Here is a 20,276-nt window from a genome sequence, read left to right as displayed (position 1 = left end):
GAGATTAAGACCATCCTGGCCAAAACCCCGTCTCTACTAAAAATACAAAAATTAGCTGGGCATAGTGGCACGTCCCTGTAATCCCAGCTACTTGGGAGGCTGAGGCAGGACAATCACTTGAACCAGGGAGCCGGAGGTTGCAGCGAGCCGAGATCACGCGACTGCACTCCAGCCTGGTGACAGAGCGAGACTCTGTCTCAAAAAAAAAGAAAGAAAAAGAGAGAGAGAGGAAAAGGCAAAAAGAAAAGAGAAGGGGAGAAAAAGAGAAATGAGAGGGAGAAAGAGAAAGAGATCAACTGGTTGATTTCAGATCTGAAGGATTTAACATATACTTATCTCCTCTAAGACTCATCATGGGGTAAATTTATCAGACATAATAATAATGTGAAATGATCCATATTACCAAGATAATAGATATCATTTTTTAATGGAATAAAGAGTATCATTTGAAAGTCTTTGCCTGGTGTGGTGGCTCACACCTATAATCTCAGCACTTTGGTAGGCCGAAGTGGGAAGATTGCTTGAGGCCAGGAGTTCAAGACCAACCTGACCAACATAGTGAGACCCCCGTCTCTATAAAAAATAGAAAAATAAATTAGCTGGGTGTGGTGACGCACACCTGTAGTCCTAGCTACCTGGGTGGCTGAGGTGGGAGAATTGCTTGAGGCCAGGAGTTTGAGGCTGCAGTGAGCTATGATCGTGCCACTGAACTCCAGCCTGTGCGATAGAATGAAACCATGTCTCAACAAAAAAGTAAATAAATAAAATAAAGGTCTTCAATGGCATCTGGTATGGATGATCAAAATGAATTAGTATGTGTAACTGAAGTACCCAAGTTACAAGGACACTGAAATCTGTTTCACTGGGGGTTTGCAGCAAAAAATGACTATAAATACCTTTATCACTTAAAGACATTACCCTTTGAGATCAAGAGGCTTTTAATCCATTCATTCTCCAAGTAAAAATAGTGGTAATAGCCTAATTAACCTTTATCCCTTTGAAGTTCATCCTTAGAGACAGCATCAGCACAGGCATCAAAGTACTTCTGTAGCGTGTCAACTTGTCTACATAAGATGTCTCTAAATGTTTCCATTTCAGCCAACTTCTCACGTAAACTGTGGCCTTTCTGCAAAACATAAAATAGGGGGATGTAATTCAAGTAAAACAAAACTGGATTTCATGTGGTCCTATGGTATTTCATCAACTTTTAAGGTCTGCACCTTATAACTGAGGGCATGGGATAAGGAGAGCTGTCTAGTTCAATATAATACTTCTAGGAATAGGCTTGAAACTGATGAATCTATTGGCTTGATAGCGATAAGCCACTTATGAATGATGATAACCTCGTGATATCACTTATAAATAAGCCCTATTTTTTACAGAAAACAAGAAAGCAGTAATACCTGACAGTTTGCAAATATAACATTTGATATTTTCAAATTAAACAAAATTGTGTGGAACAACTGTGAAAGACTTTGAAATGGGAAAAAATATTACTCGTGTCCTTTCAAAGTAATGGTGAGCTGTCATTTATGGTACCCTTGGGAGAGTACTATTTATTTGATCATATAGACACTTTTGCCTTTCACTGCATTTGAGCTATTTTACAACTCTTTTAGTAAAAAACTGAGTAGTATAAATAATTCTTGTTCATAGAGATGCAAATGAATTTTGTCTGGTGCAGAAGCACTGATTATTAATCTGTGGATACTGACCAGTTTTGCCCATATTCACAAATCATTTCAGTATTCTTCAGATTTTCCTTTGAACCAGTTTTTTTATATTTTACCTCATTAATGAATGAATGAAATAAAATCAGTGACATGTGTTCATCTATATGAGTTATTATTTTATACCTTAAAAAGTACTTCTCTAATAACTTCAAATAAATTATACTATAAAAAAGTTTGTTCAAAAAATTATCACATATGTTCTGTTCACAACATCCAATACTAAACTCAATTTATGTTGTTTAACTTAAGGCATCCATTAACTACACACCTTGAATGAAGAGGTGGATGTTGCAGAGTAGCCACTTGCTCCAGACACCAGGGACACCATTGAGCCATGTCGACGCAAGCTGGATTCAGATCCATACCCAGATTCAGTCTAAAAAAAAAAGTAAACTATGTGAGAAGAATTTAAATAAAAAATACTTGAGAAAACAAAAGGTTTCCTATGAATTAACAAGGTTATTATAACAATTGGCAGTCTGGGTGCACATAAGATATATAGTCAATCCACTGACATAAGCAATGCCTTTCAATTCCTAAATGCCATTTAATTTAGAAATTTATTGAATACCTACTATGTGCTGGGCTAGTGGTCACAAAGACTGTTTAATAATAGGAAAACTAAAGTAGTCAAATTCATAGACAGAAAGTAGAATAGTTGTTACCAGGGGCAGGGAAAAGAAGAATGGGTAGTTATTATTTAATGGACACAGAGTTTCAGCTGGGGAAGATAAAAAAGCTCTGAAGATGGATGATGGTGACGGTTGAACAATAGTGTGAATGTACTTAATACCACAGAACTGTACACTTAACAGTGGTCAAAATGGTAATTTTATGTATTCTCACCCATTCTTAACACATCACAATTACAGCATTTACCATTCACAATAGTTTGTGTTTTGTTATTACTACTGGACTTGGATCTTTCTGGAAGCAGCTTGTATCTTTTAAATTTTTGTAACCACCTCGACAGTTCATGGCACGAAGTTTCCAATTTTGCTGGTCTGTTAAGTCAGCATCCCATGGAAGATAACTGATGGGGATGATACTCTTCAGAGCATAAATTTTATATCTTACCTTCTCTAATACAAATGCAATATAACAATATAGACAAAGAAATTAAAACATTTGAACTTCCAAGTAACTAAAACCAGGTATTTTGGATCTCTGATTATTTTCTACTGTTACTTTTTAAAAGCACGGTGAATTAGGCCGGGCGCGGTGGCTCACGCATGCCTGTAATCCCAGAACTTTGGGAGGCCAAGGTGGGCGGATCACTTGAGGTAAGGAGTCTGAGACCAGCCTGGCCAATATGGTGAAACCCTGTCTCTACTAAAAATACAAAAATTAGCCGGGCATGGTGGCGGGCACCTGTAATCCCGGCTACTCAGAAGGCTGAGGCAGGAGAATCGCCTGAACCCGGGAAGCGGAGGTTGCAGTGAGCCGAGATTACGCCACTGCACTCACACCAGCCTGGGTGACACAGTAAAACTCAAGTCTCAAAAAAGTACAGTGAATTAATATGCTTGTGTGGAAAAACCAAGGCATCTGTATTATATCCTTTGACAATATATCATATCTATTATGGTTTGACTGATTTCAATCCTGCTCCTCTGTACTATTATGGTTCTAGGTAAGTATTTATATTGAACAGCTTTCCTTCATTTGAATGGTGAAAACAAACCTGTAGGTTTAGTAAACATCAATTTTTTTTTAATACTTAGAGATCAACAGTGAAAACAAAGGAACAAAAAGCTACATTGTATTTAATTTTAATTCTACTCAATAAACAAGTGGTAAAATATCTAATTATTTTTAGTATCAAACCTATGGTTACAATGAAAAATTATTTAAAGTTACAAACATTTCAAGATTAATATTAGGAAACAAAATTATATACAATGTGTTATAGAAAATATATCCATTGACATTTTATAGCCTCTGTGGTCTAATTCCTGAAAATCTATTACATTTCCTATATAGCTATTGGTTTACCCATGATATTATTCTAATTGGAAAATATTCTTTTTAGCTATAAGAATACTAAGCTTCTATGGTTTAATTAATAAATAAAAATTTTATGTTTATTTTTATGTAAATGATATTAGCACTAGTTTAAAACATTTTCCAGTTAGTATCACTTCATTTACCTTAACTTTAATATTCTAGGATCTCGGAGCTTCTGGAATGGTGGCACCCAATCAAAAAAAACTAACGTGCAATTTGCAACAAAATGGAAGCAAATTTACAAAGAAAAGAGGAGACTCTGAACACACATTAATTTTTAAAAATAGTTGGCCGGGTGCGGTGGCTCACGCCTGTAATCCCAGCACTTTGGTAGGCCAAGGCGGGCGGATCATGAGGTCAAGAGATTGAGACCATCCTGGCTAACACGGTGAAACCCTGTCTCTACTAAAAATACACAAAATTAGCAGGGCGCAGTGGCGGGTGCCTGTAGTCCCAGCTACTCGGGAGGCTGAGGCAGGAGAATGGCGTGAACCCGGGAGGCGGAGCTTGCAGTGAGCTGAGATTGCGCCACTGCAGTCTGACATGGGTGAAAGAGCGAGACTCTGTCTCAAAAAAAAATAAAAATAAAAAATTACAAGAGGCAAAGATTATAATCAACACAAAGAAAGAAACAAGCTGTCATTAACCTAGATTGGGTTTTAAAACCAAACTGTTAATTCATTAACCTTAAATTCATTTAAAGTTGCAAAGGAACTAATGGTACCTAAACTTAAAGAACAAAGCACATTCCAAAAATCTTCCCTTGTGTCCTATTATCTCTTCAAGGTAGATTGGCTTTACATTTGTGTGATAATTACATTTTGTTTCTTATCAAATAATCCCCCATCTTTATTATCTTTATCCATAAATGTTTCTAAATCCTACTTTACACTAAGTGACAGAAATTCAATGTTCTAGCCATCTAGGATCTTATAGTAATCTCTGGATTTTCCGCTTCTCAGATTAATGGTCTTTTTGTCAAAAAAAATCCCTACCCCTACTTCCACCTCCAGCCTACAGTACATAAAATTCAGGTTATCTGGGATTTTGAAAACCTCTAAATAGAAACTGAATAATAATAATAATATTATTATTATTTTGAGACAGAGTCTCACTGTCTCTTGCCCAGGCTGGAGTGCAGTGGCACAATCTCGGCTCACTGCCACCTCTGTCTCCTGGGTTCAAACGATTCTCCTGCCTCAGCCTCCCTGGTAGCTGGGATCACAGGTGTGTGCCACCATGTCCAGATAATTTTTGTATTTTTAGTAGAGACGGGGTTTCATTATGTTGGCCAGGCTAGTCTTCAAACTCCTAACGTCAGGTGATCCACCTGCCTCGGCTTCCCAAAGTGCTGGGCTTACAGGCGTGAGCCACCCTGCCTGCCCAAAATATCCTGGAATTCTGTAAACCTCCTGCCCTGGACCAGTGTGGTGGCTTGTGCCTCTAGTCCCAGCTACTTGAGAGACTGAGGCAGAAGAATCACTTGAGGTGAGGAGTTTATGGCTGCAGTAAGCTCTAAACGCACCCCTATACTGAAGCCTAGGTGACAGAGCAAGAAGACCCTGTCTCTTAAACAAGCAAGTAAATCAAAAATAGCCTGCCGTCCTCTATATTACCTTGAAACAGTTAAGAGCCCATGGTCACCATAAAGTTTGGTTCCTGGCAGCGTTAAGTGCTGAAAAGCTGTCAGAAACTAGATAAGCTCATCCAAATATAAGAAAAAATGAAAAAAAAAAAAAAAAAGCAAGGGTAAAAAGAATAGTAGAGATTAGAAGTGGTAGTAACAATGGCAAGGAACAGCAACAAAGAGGGACAATTCTCTGAAGGTACAACAGTAACAATCTCAAAGGAGGAGGAAACTTGTCCCCACCCCCAACATCCATAATCAGATGATGGATCTGGTTAAAATGGAAAAAAAAAAAAAAAAAAAAAAAAAGAGGACGACGAGAGGAGGAAAGGAATCTGTAACCAAAATAACAGTTCATGAAAAAAGAAATGGACATCTTCAGGCAGACACTAGGAATTTATCCATATGAAAACAAGTAGCCTCTTAAATTTCAAACTTCTAACACCTACCAGTTGCCAAAGTAAAATGGTCACACTTTTTAATAATGCTTGCTTATAAAACATTCTATCTATAAAAAGTACTTCAATATGTTCTCAACTCTTAATTGGCTAACAAATTACACATAATTTTAAGACAAGGTGGAATCAAAGCTCTTCTCCGAGACTTACATGAATCCACATCTCAAAGCAATGTCTTAGTGATGAAGGAATATAAACATTCTGGAGCCAGGAAAACGATTAATGAAAAGGTAATCAAAAGCATGTACTTCATGGTATGCAAATTATGACTCAAGAAAACTGATTTTTAAAAAAGACAAAACTAATCTATGACAAACAAGAGCAGGCCAGAGTACAATGGGGGCACTGAATACAAAGAGGTAGAAGAAAATGTGGGAAGTGTAGACTACATCTGTCAAAACTGAAACTGTACAATTAAAATGGGTACTTTTTAAGAATGTAAATGTAAATTGTACCCCAATAAAGTTGATAAAGAAAAAAATGTAAGCTTGTTTCAACATAACAGAATCACAGCAAAATGGAATTCTAATTACAGCAATCAGTTCACACACACACACAAGAGTTCTTGATTAGGTGCAGTGGCTCACACCTGTAATCCCAGCACTCTGGAGGCCAAGGCAGAACTGCTTAATCCCAGGAGTTCAAGACCAGCCTGAGCAATAAAGCGAGACACCATCTCTACAAAAAAAGTTTTTAAAAGTTAGTGGGGCATTGTGGTGTGCTCCTGTAGTCTCAGTTACTTGGAAGGCTGAGGCAGGAGGATCCCTTGCATCCAGAAGTTCAAGATAGCACTGAGCTAGGATTGTGCCACTGTACTCCAGTCTGGGTGACACAGAGAGACTATCTCAAACAAACAAAAGACTTACTGTTTTTCAATTTTAATTTTAGGTTCAGGCAATACATGTGGAGGTTTATTACATGGGTAAATTGCATGCTGCTGGAGTTTGGTATAAAATAATTTCATCACCTAGGATGTGAGCTTAGTGCCTGACAGGTATTTTTTTGTCCCTAGCCCTCCTCCCATCCTCCACCCTCAAGTAGGGCCCGGTGTCTATTGTTTCCCTCTTTGTGTCCATATGTACTGAATGTTTACCTCCCACTTTTAAGTAAGAACATGTGGTATTTGGTTTTCTGTTCCTGTGTTAATTCACTTAGGATAATGGCCTCTAACTGCATCCATTTCATGAAGAAGGGAATTAGCACCCATTCCAGACTTACTACACTGAAGAGGTGGTCCAGCAGGCAGAGGGAGCTCAGGAAACACTTTGGATGAACAATGCTTCTGTGGCCCTGCTATGTGAGTTCTGTCACAGCAGGAACTGTTGGCATCACCCACCTGATCCCTTCTCTGTGTTATGGGGTTGGAAATGAACTAATTAGAGCTAATGTTGGACATAAATTATTAGATAAGCTCCATGATTTGGCCCATGTGTTCTCATTATTTCGCTCTCACTTATAAATGAAAACATGCAGTATTTGTTTTTCTGTTCCTGCATTAGTTTACTAAGGATAATGGCCACCAGTTCCATCCATGTGGCTGCAAAGGACATGATCTCACTCCTTTTTATGGCTGTGTAGTATTCCATGGGGTATATATGCCACATTTTATTTATCCAGTCTACTGTTGATGGGCATTTAGGTTCATTCCATGTTTTTGCTATTGTGAAAAATGTTGTGATGAACATACACATGCATGTGGTCTTTATGGAGGAATGATTTATATTCCTATGGGTATATACACAGTAATGAGATTGCTGGTCAAATGGTAGTTCTGTTTTAAGTTGTTTGAGAAATCACCAAACTACATTCCACAGTGGCTGAACTAATTTACGTTCCCACCAGCAGTGTATAAACATTACCCCCCGCCTTTTTTTTTTTTTTTTTGAGATGAAGACTTGCTCTGTCACCCAGGTTGCAATGCAGTGGCGCGATCTCAACTCACTGCAAGCTTCACCTCCAGGGTTCACGCCATTCTCTCGCCTCAGCCTCCTGAACAGCTGGGACTACAGGCGCTAGCCACCACACCCGGCTAATTTTGTTTTTGTATTTTTAGTAGAGACAGGGTTTTGCCATGTTAGCCAGGATGGTCTCGATCTCTGAAGTCGTAATCCACCTGCCTTGGCCTCCCAAAGTACTGGGATTACAGGTATGAGCCACCACGCCCGGCCAAGCATTCCCTTTTCTCTGCAACCTCACCAACATCTGTTATTTTCTGAATTTGTAGTAATAGACATTCTGATTGGTGAGATGGTTCTGATTTACATTTATCTAACAAACAGTGATGTTGAACACTTTTTCACATGCTTGATGGCAGCATGGATGTCTTTTGAGAAGTGTCTGTTCATGTCCTTTGCCCATCGTTTAATGGGGTTGTTTAGGTTTTGCTTGATTTAAGTTCCTTATATTCTGGATATCAGACCTTTGTTGTATGCATAGTTGGCAAATACTTTCTCTCTTTCTGTATGTTGTCTGTTTACTCTGTTGATAGTTTCTCTTGCTTTGCAAAAGCTCTATAATTAGGTTTCACTTGTCAATTTTTGTTTTTGTTGCAATTGCTTTTGGAGACTTCTTCATGAAATCTTCACCAAGGCCTATGCCTAGACCAGTATGTCCTAGATTTTCTACTTGGGTTTTTATAGTTTTAGAACTTACATTTAAGTCTTTAATCCATCTTGAGTTAATTTTTGTACAAGATGAGAGGAAGGCATCCAGTTTCAATCTTCTGCATATGGCTAGCCTGGTATACTAGCACCATGTATTAAATAGGGAGCCTTTTCCCTATTGCTTATTTTTGTCAACTTTTTCGAAGAACAGATGGTTGTGGTTGTGAGGCTTTACTTCTGGGTTATCTAACCTATTCCACTGGTCATGTGTCTGTTTTTGTACCAGTACCATGCTGTTTTGTTACTGCAGCATTGTAATACAGTTTAAAATTAGGTAGTGTGATACCTCCAGCTTTGTTCTTTTTGCTGAGGATTGTTCTATTTGGGACCTTTATTGGTACCATATGAATTTTAAAATAGTTTTTTCTAATTCTGTGAAAAAAGACATTAGTAGTTTGATAGAAATGGCAATGAATCTGTAAACTGCTTTGGGCATTACAGCAGTTTTAACAATATTGATTCTTCCTATCCATAAGCACGGAATGTTTTTCCATTTGTTTGTGTCATCTCCAATTTCCTTCAGCAGTGTTTTATAATGCTCATTGTAGAGATCTTTAACACTTACCTGGTTAGCTGTATTCCTAGGTATTTAATTCCTTTTGTGGTTACTGTGAATGGGACTGCATTCCTGATCTGACTCTCAGCTTGGATGTTATTGGTGTATAGAAATGGTACTGACTTTTGTTTTATCGAGATAGGGTCTCGTGCTGTCACCCAGGCTGGAGTGCAGTGGTGTGATCATGGCTCACTGAAGCCTCAACCTCCTAGGCTCCAGTGGTCCTCCTGCCTCAGCCTCCAAAGTAGCTGGGACTACAAGTGCATGCCACTACACCCAGGTAATTTTTTGATTTGTTGTAGAGATGGGGTCTCACTCTTTTTGCCCAGTCTAGTCTCCAACTCCTGGTCTCAAGTGATCCTTCTGCTTCAGCTGCCCAAAGGGCTGGGATTACAGGCATGAGCCATGGTGCTTGGCTTGTGGTACTGATTTTTGTACAGTGATATTACACCCTGAATTTGTTTATTGGTTCTAGGAACCTTTGGGCAGAGACTATGGGGTTTTCTAGGAATAGAATAATATTTATTATCTGTGAAGATAGTCTGACTTCCTCTTTTCCAATCCAGATGCCTTTTATTTCCTTCTCTTGACTTATCGTTCTGGCTAAGAGCTTCCAGCATTATGTTCAATAGGAGTGGTGACAGTGGACATCCTTGTCTTTTCCTGGTTATCACAGGGGGTACTTCCAGCTTTTGCCTGTTCAGTATTACATCGGCTGTGAGTTTGTCAAAGATGGCTTATATTGTTTTGAGGTATGTTCCTTCAATGCCTAGTTTGTTGAGGTTTTTTTTTTTTATCATGAAGGGATGTTTAATCTAAGGCCTTTCCTGTTATCCACTGAGATGATCATGTGTTTTTCATTTCTAGTTCTGTTTATCTGATGAATCACATTTATTGATTTGCATATGGTGAAACAACCTTACATTCCAGGAATAAAGCCTACTTGATTGTGGTGGTGTTTTGACGTGCTGCTGTATTCAATTTGCTAATATTTTGCTGAGGATTTTTGCATCTAAGTTTATCAGGGATATTGGCTTGAAGTTTTTTGTTGTGTCTCTGCCAGGTTTTGGTATAAGAATGATGCTGGCCTCAGAATGAGTTAGGGAGGAATATGCACTCCTTAATTTTTTCCGGAATAATTTCAGTAGCATTGGTACCAATTCTTCTTTATACATCTGGTAGAATAGAGCTATGAATCCATGTGGTCCACGGCTTTTTCTGATTGGTAGGTTTTTTTTTTTTTTTAATTACTGATTCCATTTCTGAACTTGTTATTGGTCTGTTCAGGATTTCATTTACTTCCTGGTCAAACCTTGGAAGGTTTTATGTTTCCAGGAATTCACCTATTTCTAGGTTTTGTAGTTTTTGTGCACAGAGGTTTTTAATCTCTGAGGGTTTTTTGTATTTCTGTGGGATGACTGGTAATGTCACCTTTGTCATTTCTAAGTGTGTTTATTTGGATCTTCTTTTTTTCATTAGTAGTCTAGCTAGAAGTCTATCAATCTTATTTTTCCAAAGAACCAAGTTTTCATTTTGTTGATTTTCTGCACAGATTACATGTCTCAGTTTCATTCAGATCAGCTCTCATTTTATTTGATTTATCCTGCTGGCTTTGGGGTTGGTCTTGTTTTTCTAGTTCATCATGGTGATGTTAGGTTGTAAATTTGTGATCATTCTAAGTTCTTGATGTAGGCATATTTTTTGGAGGTTTTGTTCATTATTTAAAATTCTATCTCTTTTATTTCTGTCTGTCTGCACTGATTCAAAGGAGTGGTCTTCAAGCTATGAGATTCTTTCTTCAGCTTGGTCTTTTCTGCTATTAATACTTCCACTGTGTTCTGAAATTCCTGTGGTGAATTTTTCATTTCCAGAAGTTCTGTTTGGTTCTTTCCTAAAATGGCTATGTCATCTTTCAACCCTTGGACTGTTTAACTGTGTTCCTTGGACTGCATTTCAACCTTCTCTTGTTTGTCAAGGAGCTGCCTTGCCATCCAGATTCTGAATTCTGTAGCTATCATTTTAGCCATTTCAGTCTGCTTCAGAGCCATTGCTGGGGAGCTAGGTGGTAATTTGGAGGTTAGCAGACACTGACTTTTAGAGTTGCTAGACTTCTTGTGCTAATTCTTTCTCAACTCTGTGGGCTGGTGTTCCTTTAATCTTTGAAGCTGCTGTCTTTTGGATAGGGCTTTCTTTTTTTATATTGTTTGAGGCTCTTAAGGAATTGACTGTGGTGTAAGTTGGGTTTAGTTGATTGGTTTCGTTTCTGGACACTTTAAGGGGGCCAAGGCTTAGTTCAGCACTCCTTAGTGATGTGTTCTAATCCTGGGGGGCTGAGACCAGGATTACTGTCTGGCCCCTAGAGGTTAAGCACCTGCTGTACTGGAGGGATAAGGCGTTCCGAGTCTGCTGGTAAAAACACTCTGATGGGGGCTGCTGGCAAAAGCACTCTGGTAGGGTGGTGGTGGCTCCCTCACCCTGCACATATGCACAGGTGGGGCGGTGGGGGTCCTTGCTCATGTGCACACCAGCAGGGTACCTGCAGGTGTCCTCATATATTTGTGTACCTATAGGGGTCTGTGCATGCATGCATGCCAGCTGGGGCAGCGGCAGGTCCCTGTGTGAAAAATTATTTTATTTTTTTTGAGACGGAGGATCGCTCTGTCACACAGGCTGGAGTGCAGCGGTGCGATCTTGGCGCACTGCAAGCTCCACCTCCCGGGTTCACGCCATTCTTCTGCCTCGGCCTCCCGAGTAGCTGGGACTACAGGCGCCCGCTACCATGCCTGGCTAATTTTTTTGTATTTTTAGTAGAGACAGAGTTTCACCGTGTTAGCCAGGATGGTCTCGATCTCCTGACCTCATGATCTGCCCGCCTCGGCCTCCCAAAGTGCTGGGATTACAGGCGTGAGCCACTGCACTCGGCCACCTGTGTGGAAAAATCTTATGAAAGAATGAGATGTATTAAAATCCTAGAGCAAAGGTATCATGTTAGGTCCTTTACCTAAAATGGCTCTAGTTTCTTCTTTTCTGAGACACAATGCTAGCTTTGTAAGTGTAGTACTCTATTTCTTATACTGGTTTTGGTAAAGGTTTCCTTTTCCTTCCCTTTCCCTTTCCTTTCTTTCTTTTGCTAGATTTAAATATGGGAGACTGCAATTAAAAATAAGAATCTCTCTGTAACAGATGAAAATATAAGGTATTTCAGAAATTACTTAGATACCTATGTGTGATTCATTTCTAAGCAAAATTGGAATGTCTTTTGAAATATAATAATACCCCCTACAACTTATAATCCATATTTTATAATATTAAACACATTTTGGACATTTATTTGAAAATATTCAAAACTCAACAGTTTGAATATATATGTTTTTTCTTTTGAGACAGGGTATCGCTCTGTTACCCAGGCTGGAGTGCAGTGGCAGTCATGGCTTGCAGGAGCCTCGATCTCACAGGCTCAGACAATCCTCCCATCTCAGCCTCCCAAGTATGCTGCATGCTGGGACTAATGGCATGCAGCAAGATGCCCCACTAATTTATTTTTATTTTTTACTTTTTTAAAGACGGGGTCTTATTACGTTGTCTAGGCTGGTCTCAAACTGTTGGGGTCAAGCGTTTCTCCTACCTTGGCCTCTCAAAGTCCTGGGATTACAGGCAGGAGCCACTGTAACTGGCCCAGTATGAAGTTTAAATCCAAATGAATCCACCCTATTCATGTCCAGTATTAATGAGTCTTAAACAGAGCAAGTCAAAACTACTGATTTTTTAAAAATGATCTTAAAACAAAATATAAACATTAAACACTTTACTAACGGTGTCTTCACTATATGTCTTATGCCCTTATGTATTTCTTCAAGTTCCACTATTTCAAAACAAGTAACATCATCTTACAACAAAGACATGATAAAACAAGACTCCATTTCAGCAAAATCGATGCAACACATTTTAAGTGATGGGTAACAGATAAATGTGGAGGCTACGAGTTTAGTACACTTGTACTTCTAAGTCTAATAAAATTTCATTTAAATAAGTTTCATTATATACTGTATAAATAATTCCAATGAAAAAGAAAACAGGCCAGGCATGATGGCTCACGCCTGTAATCCCAGCACTTTGGGAGGCCAAGGCAGGTGGATTACTTGAGGTCAGGAGTTTGAGACCAGCCTGGCCAACATGGCAAAACCCAGTCTCTACTAAAAATATGAAAATTAGCTGGGTGTGGTGGTGCACGCCTATTGTCCCAGCTACTTGGGAGGCTGAGGCAGGAGACTCGCTTGAACCCGGGAAGCAGAGGTTGCAGTAAGTTGGGATCGCACCACTGCACTCCAGCCTGGGCAACAGAGTGAGACTCTGTCTCATTAAAAAAAAAAAAAAAAAAAAAAAAGAAAAAAGAAAAGATAGTATACTCATGAATCCTACTTCCATTGTTATTCAATTTAATAATGAGGGTTCATTATGCCAGTAACTACAATAACTACAAATATAAAAATTTTGAGTTTTAAACAAATACAAATATACACACAAATACACCTTCATTGTTTAAAAATTAGTCATTCTGGTAATGTCTACAATTGCGCTAATGATGCTGTCATTGTGTGAAATTTCCTGAATGGTCCTATCATAACCATATTGAGAACAATTTATTACACAAAATAGAGCTATTTCAAATCATTTTGGTGATTTTAGAATAAAAATTAAAGAAAAGTCTCATTATATTAAAGGAAGAGCTTAAATTCTTAAATTGATTGTCTTTATTTATATGACATGGCTCTCAATTAGTTTTTAATTTCTCTCAAAAATCGTATCTATCATCAAAGATATCAGTACCTTTAAAAAGTATTATAGGGACCAAAAGTAGTTCTAAAAGAAAAGTTATCAAACTGTTCTAAAAAAGTGATAAAAATTTGTTAACACATCTCTTTGGCTTCTCAAGATATCCACTTTGAAAACCCACAGTTTTTATTTGCATTTATAATGTCTGCTTTTTGAGGGTGAAGCAGGGTTAAGGAAGTAAGGATGAAAATGAGAAGAAATTACTCAGTGGTCATAACTGATACAGTGTTAAATGTTCTTAAAATTTGTAACATGCTTTCAAAATCCCAGTGGCACCAGTTTTGGGGACAATACTTTAAAGGCATGCTGGCTTTTTCTTAATTCCACTTACTCTTCCACAAGAAAAAAGAAGGTGAACTCATTTACAACCTCTAATCACCAATCCATTATTTTGAAAACATAAATTCTACCAAAATTAATAATCTGGAATTCAAATATAGTTACTATAGGAGTATTTTTCCATTTCAACATATTTGCTTTAAGATCCCTCATACAAATTTTTTTGCAAAAAAACTGCTTCCCAAATTTGTTAGTATTTGTAAGCAGTATTCCTAAGCATGTTCTACATAAATAAAAAATAACATCTTGGGTCAATGAAGCACTTACTGAAACACCTCCTACCCAGATCAAGGTTTACTACTTCTGAATACTACAGTAATGAGACCATACCTTTGTTATATTAGGACATATCTTTTTTTTTTTTCTTTTAAGAGCAATACCAGCCTGAACATGTTTTTAAATAACAATCTTTTGGCCACTAGAGGAGGTCAGTAGTATTTTTCGATGTGAAAGCTGATACGAAGGTTACTACTGGTCAAAAAAAAATAGTAACCTTTAGACTAAATCCAATATATATACCTTTATGCTTTAGACTTTGATGCTTTGAGAACATTTAAAAGCATTTCAAATTAAATAATATAGTTCAAAGTTATCGATTAAATAAAATACCAGAAATGTCTAAAAACTGAATTGAACAAAAAGAAAAAGCCAAAAAGCCTCTCTTAAAGTTGCAGCTAAATTTGGTAGCTTGGTTTAATTATGTGGAAGATAAACTCGTACATTATCATTCTGAACAGTTTGTTCATCAGTCTATCTACCCTCCAAAGAAAGTGGTATAAAACATAGTAAAAAGGTTGGCTTTAAAAAAAAAATAGCACTTGCCTTTTGAAAACCTTCTTCTTTTTCCTAATAACACTCTGTAGCAAGAAGCACAGCAAAGAAATTGAGAGAGAAATTAAGTAACTTCCTCATGGTGTCAAAAATTACCTAGCTATTAATGTCACAGTTCCTCACTCCCACTCCCTCCACCTAAACTACATTGTCTCTCTCCATTTTAATTATGGAAAATGAGAAAATACAAGATTAAATGTTAACATAAGCACAATAAAGGATTTTTCTGAAAATAAAATTCTGAAACCCGTAATAAAATCAAACAAGCTGACTGTGTTGTGAGCATCCATACATTTAACTTCAATATTACTATTTTAAAACAAACCACATGAGGAGCCAGATACAATACCTAAGAGAGCAATTTAATCAATAAAATTGTAATTTAAAATACGCAATGGGAACAATTTTAGCTTGTCCAGGTCAATATAAATATATTATCTGAGGTAAAATTTAGCATGACAATTTCATGCTCATTAATATTAAAATTTATTTAGGCTTTCAAATACTTATGGGTCCCCCACTAGAGAAGTTATAGTCTGTAGCAAAAACCCCACAAGAATATGAGTGAGAAAATGTGCTTTTGAATCACTGTAACAGACAATTAGACCCATTACTTATTACCTTCCCTGGGCTTCATTTTATCTGTAAAACGATATGGTTAGTCCAGAAGTGTAATTCTCTATACTAAACCTAAATACCAAGACTCAGACTGAAAATGTACATATACAGTAGAAACCAAATAAGACAGTCCCTTGCTGAACCAGATGGAGAGATATAAAAGAAAACTAACTTTATAAGAAAAGGCTCAACTGACAATGATTTCCAGGAACTGAACCACTCATGAATCAAATAAATTTTAAAACATTTATTTTCAAATAGTATTAAATAGGATTTTTATCATATTTCAATGGTCTAAAACCTAGGTACAGTATAATTAACTTCACTGAATACCCTATTTGCTTACCCTCAAGATACTTTTCTCAAATCACGCTGAAAATCAGAACATTTGCAAAAATTTGCCCACAAACCACCACGGGAGAGCTTTTTCAAATCCTAGTCATTCCTGTATCATAATTTAAAAACTAATATCAAATATAGCAACTCATTTGAAGGTCATTTATGGGAGCTGGTTATTCATTTGGCATTTTCTTCTACTAAACTAGAACATGCGATAAACTTTCCTTTACAGAAATATCTGAATAGGCAAAATGCTAAAGTAAGATGAAGCTGGAAAAATTAACCAGGGCCTATCATACACCCTAGTTCCTGTGTCTTAAGCAATGACTTACCTAACTCAGGGCTAAAAAGCTGAGTGTTACAAGTATACTAGAGAGGAAGAAGAGAGTAAGACATTGCTTATGACCATCCAAAGTAAAAAAAATGCCCAAATATAACATGGTACCATAGAAGTAGAGGGCCATAACAGCTGCCCCCATTCTCTGCTTGGTTTCAACCTTCTTTTCTTACACTTGTAATTCAGGGCTTTTGATTCCATAATATCATATACCTGTATCTATGGCTCCCTGTTTCTCTTAGGATCAAGTCCATGCATTGCTAATAAGGTCTTGGTAGAGGTAGAAATACAATTACACTCAACTATCAGCCTCTATATTCATTTAGTATCCAATATTTAAAATGTGTCACAACAGTATTGGTATAAAAGTGTTTTGTTCTAGTATGTACAGTCATGCACTGCATAATGTTTTTGTCAATGACAGACCACATATATGATGGTGGTTCCATAGGATTATAATACCATATTTTTATTGTACCTTTTCTATGTTTTGACATACAAATAATTACCATTGTGTCACAACTGCCTACAATATTCAGTACAATAGCATGTTATACAGGTTTGTAACCTAGAAGCAATATGCTCTATCATATAGCCTAAGTGTGTAATAGACTATACCATCTATACATAAGTTCACTCTATGATGTTTGCACAACAAAATCGACAAACTATTCATTTCTCAGAATGCATCTCTATTGTTAAGAATGTGGGTATTTGTTATAAGGATACACTACATGTTTTGAAACAGTGAAACTATCTTAACCATTAAGAGTACAGTTCAGTAGTGGTAAGTATATCCACTTTATTATACAATTAATCTCCAAAACTTTTTCAGCTTACAAAACTGAAACTCTATACCCATTAAACAGCAACATCCCATTTTTCCCTCCCCCTATCCCTGGCAGTCACCATTCTACTTTCTGTCTCTATGAATTTGACTACTCTATGCACCCAATATGAGTGGAATCATACAGTATTTATCTTTTGGTGACTGGCTTCACTTAGCATAGTGTCCTCACGCTTCAGCAGCATGTGGCAGAATTTCCTTCTTTTTAAAGGTTGAGTGATATTCCATTGAATGGATATACCACATTTTGCTTATATATTTCTCCATCTATGTACACATAGGTTGCTTCCATGTTTTTGTGATTGTGAATCATACCAGGAACACGGGTATACAACTCTCTTCAAGATCCCTCTTTCATTTCTTTTGGGTAAATACCCAGAAGTGGTAGATCATATGTTAATTCCATTTTTCATTTTTTGAGGAATTGCCATACTATTTTTCACACTGGCTGTACTATTTTACATTCCTATCAACAGGGCACAAGGGTTCCAATTTCTTCACATCTTTGCCAACACTTGTTATTTATTTGATAATAGCCACCCTAATGGGTTTAAGGTGGTATCTCATTATACTATTAATTTGACTCTGTCACTCAGGCTGGAGAGCAATTTTTATAATTGCTCATGCATTGACTTTTACTAAGATTTTTATTTCTTCATACAGCTTAGAGATATTGTCCAGTATGCTTACATTTCACTTCAGAGGACTCCCTTAAGCATTTCTTGCAGTGCAGGTCTAGTAATCTCAGCTCATTGCAACCTCTGCCTCCCAGGCTCAAGCAATACTCACAGCTCAGCTCTCAAGCAGCTGGGACTACAGGTGCACACCACCACATCCAGCTAATTTTTGTATTTTTTGTAGAGATGGGGTCTCATTATGTTGCCCACTCTGGTCTTAAAGTCCTGGGTTCAAGCAATCCACCTGCCACTGCCTCCCAAAGTGCTGGGATTACAGGCAAGAGCCACTGTGCCCAGCCTTTCTGATTTAGTCTTGGTCAGTGTTGTGTTTCTAGGAATTTGTCCATTTCATCTAGGTTACCCGATTTTAGGGCATAAAATTTTTCATAATGTCTTACACTTCTTTTTATTTTCTATAGTCAGTAGTACAGTAATCCCCTCTTTTCCCTGGTTTCATGTGCATAGATTCAGTTACTTGTGGAAATTCTGATCCAAAAATAGGTGAGTATAGCACAGTAACACATTTTGAAAGGAGAGAGGGAGGGGGAAATAGGGGGAGAGAACGGAAAAGAGAGAAAGAGCCAGAGTGAGCACGCACATGTGCTCACATTCATGTAACTTTTACTATAGTATATGTTATAATCATTCTATTTTATTATTTGTCATTGGTGGTAATCTCTTACTGTGCCAAATTTCTAAAATAAACTTTATCATAAGTATGTATGCATAGGAAAAAAATTTATATATATACATATAGAGCTCGGTACCATCTGTGGTGTTTCAGGCATCCACTTGGGGTCTTGGAACATATACCCTTGTGAATAAGGTAGGACTGCTATAACATCCCTACGTTAATTCCTGATGTTGGTAATTTGAATGTTCTTTTTTCCTTAGTCCATCTAGCTAAAGGTTTGTCAAATTTCTTGATCTTTTTAAATAATCAAGTTTTAGTTCCAATGATTTTCTCTATTGTTTTTCTATTCTCGTTTTGTTGATTTCAGCTCACATCTTTATTATTTCCTTCCTTTTGCTAGCTTTGGATTTACATTATTTTCCTTTTTAATTTGTAAAGCTATGTTGTTGATTTGAGGTCTTGTTTACTAATATAAGTGTTTATAGCTGTATTTCTCCCTTAGCACTGCTTTCACTGTATCCCCAAAGTTTTGGTATGTTTTTATTCAACTCTAAGCATTTTCTAATTTCTCTTGTAATTTTTTCTTTGATCCACTAGTTGTTTAACTTCCATGATTCTGTAAATTTTCCAGTTTTACTTGTTACTAATTTCTCAAGTCACCCAGCTGTGGTCAGAGAGGACACTTTATATGGTATTTATTTCAAAATGGAATAAGATTTAATCTGTGTCCTAATACATGATCTATCCTAGAAAATGTCCCATGTGTACTTGAGAAAAATGTATATATTATAGTTTGGTACAGTGTTCTGTATATGTCTTTTAGACCTAGTTGGTATATTGTGTTAAGTTCTCTGTTTCTTTACTTAATTCTGTCTGGTCTATTACTGAAAAAGGGCATTGAATTATTATTGTAGAACTGTCTATTTCTCCTTTCAATTCTGTTTTTGTTTCATATTATTTTGATGGTCTGTCATTAGATATGTTTATAATTGTTATAGTCTTGTTGCTGCAGTGAACCTTTTATTGATACACAATGTCCTTATTTGTCTCTTAAAACCTTCTCTAACTTAAAGTCTATTTTCTCTGATATTACTATAGCTAACCCTGCTCTCTTTTGGTTGCTATTTGCATGAATATTTTCTTCCATTCTTTCACTTTCAATCTGTTTGTTGTCTTTGGATCTAAAGTGTCATATAGACAGCATATAGTTGATCATTTTTTTTGTTTGTTTTTGCTGTCACCCAGGCAGGAGTGCAGTGGCGTGATCTTGGCTCACTGCAACCCCTGCCGCCCAGGTTCAAGCAAGTCTCCTGCCTCAGCCTCCCGAGTAGCTGGGATTACAGGCACCCGCCACTGCGCTCAGCTAATTTTTATAGTTTTAGTAGAGATGAAGTTTTACCATCTTGGCCAGGCTGGTCTTGAACTCCTGACCTTGTGATCCACCCACCTCAGCCTCCCAAAGTGCTGGGATTACAAATGTGAGCCACCGCGCCTGGCCTGATCATGTATTTTTAATTCATTCTGTCAGTCTTTCAATTGAAGAGCTGGATCCATTTACATTTAAAGTAATTACTGATAAGGAAGAACTTACTTATTTTTGCTATTTTCTATGTGCCTTATTAGTATTTTTGTCCCTCATTTCCTGCATCACTGTCTAGTTTATCACTGTTTAGTTGATTTTGATTTTCTTTTTTTTTTTTTTTTTGAGACAGAGTCTCATTCTGTCACCAGGCTGAGTGCAGTGGTGCAATCTCGGCTCACTGCAACCTCCACCTCC

At 37.3% G+C, this 20,276-nt stretch overlaps 1 protein-coding gene across 3 annotated transcripts in view; it reads right to left on the bottom strand.

Annotated features, from left to right (window-relative positions):
- The window catches only part of CERT1 (ceramide transporter 1), a 139,015-nt gene that overhangs the window by 51,726 nt on the left and 67,013 nt on the right, over positions 1 to 20,276 (bottom strand). For all 3 annotated transcript variants that reach the window (XM_008962816.5, XM_034959935.3, XM_034959934.3), the window contains 2 exons: positions 2,002 to 2,109; positions 988 to 1,126 (listed from right to left, as the gene is read on the bottom strand). In XM_008962816.5, the coding sequence (XP_008961064.1) occupies positions 988 to 1,126; positions 2,002 to 2,109 (247 nt within the window). The remainder of the gene's footprint in view (positions 1 to 987; positions 1,127 to 2,001; positions 2,110 to 20,276) is intronic.

Source organism: Pan paniscus, chromosome 4 (genome assembly GCF_029289425.2).
Source record: "Pan paniscus chromosome 4, NHGRI_mPanPan1-v2.0_pri, whole genome shotgun sequence".
Lineage (NCBI taxonomy): Eukaryota > Metazoa > Chordata > Mammalia > Primates > Hominidae > Pan > Pan paniscus.
The sequence above is the reverse complement of the archived record's forward strand: the minus strand, read 5'-3'. Positions and strand labels throughout refer to the sequence as shown.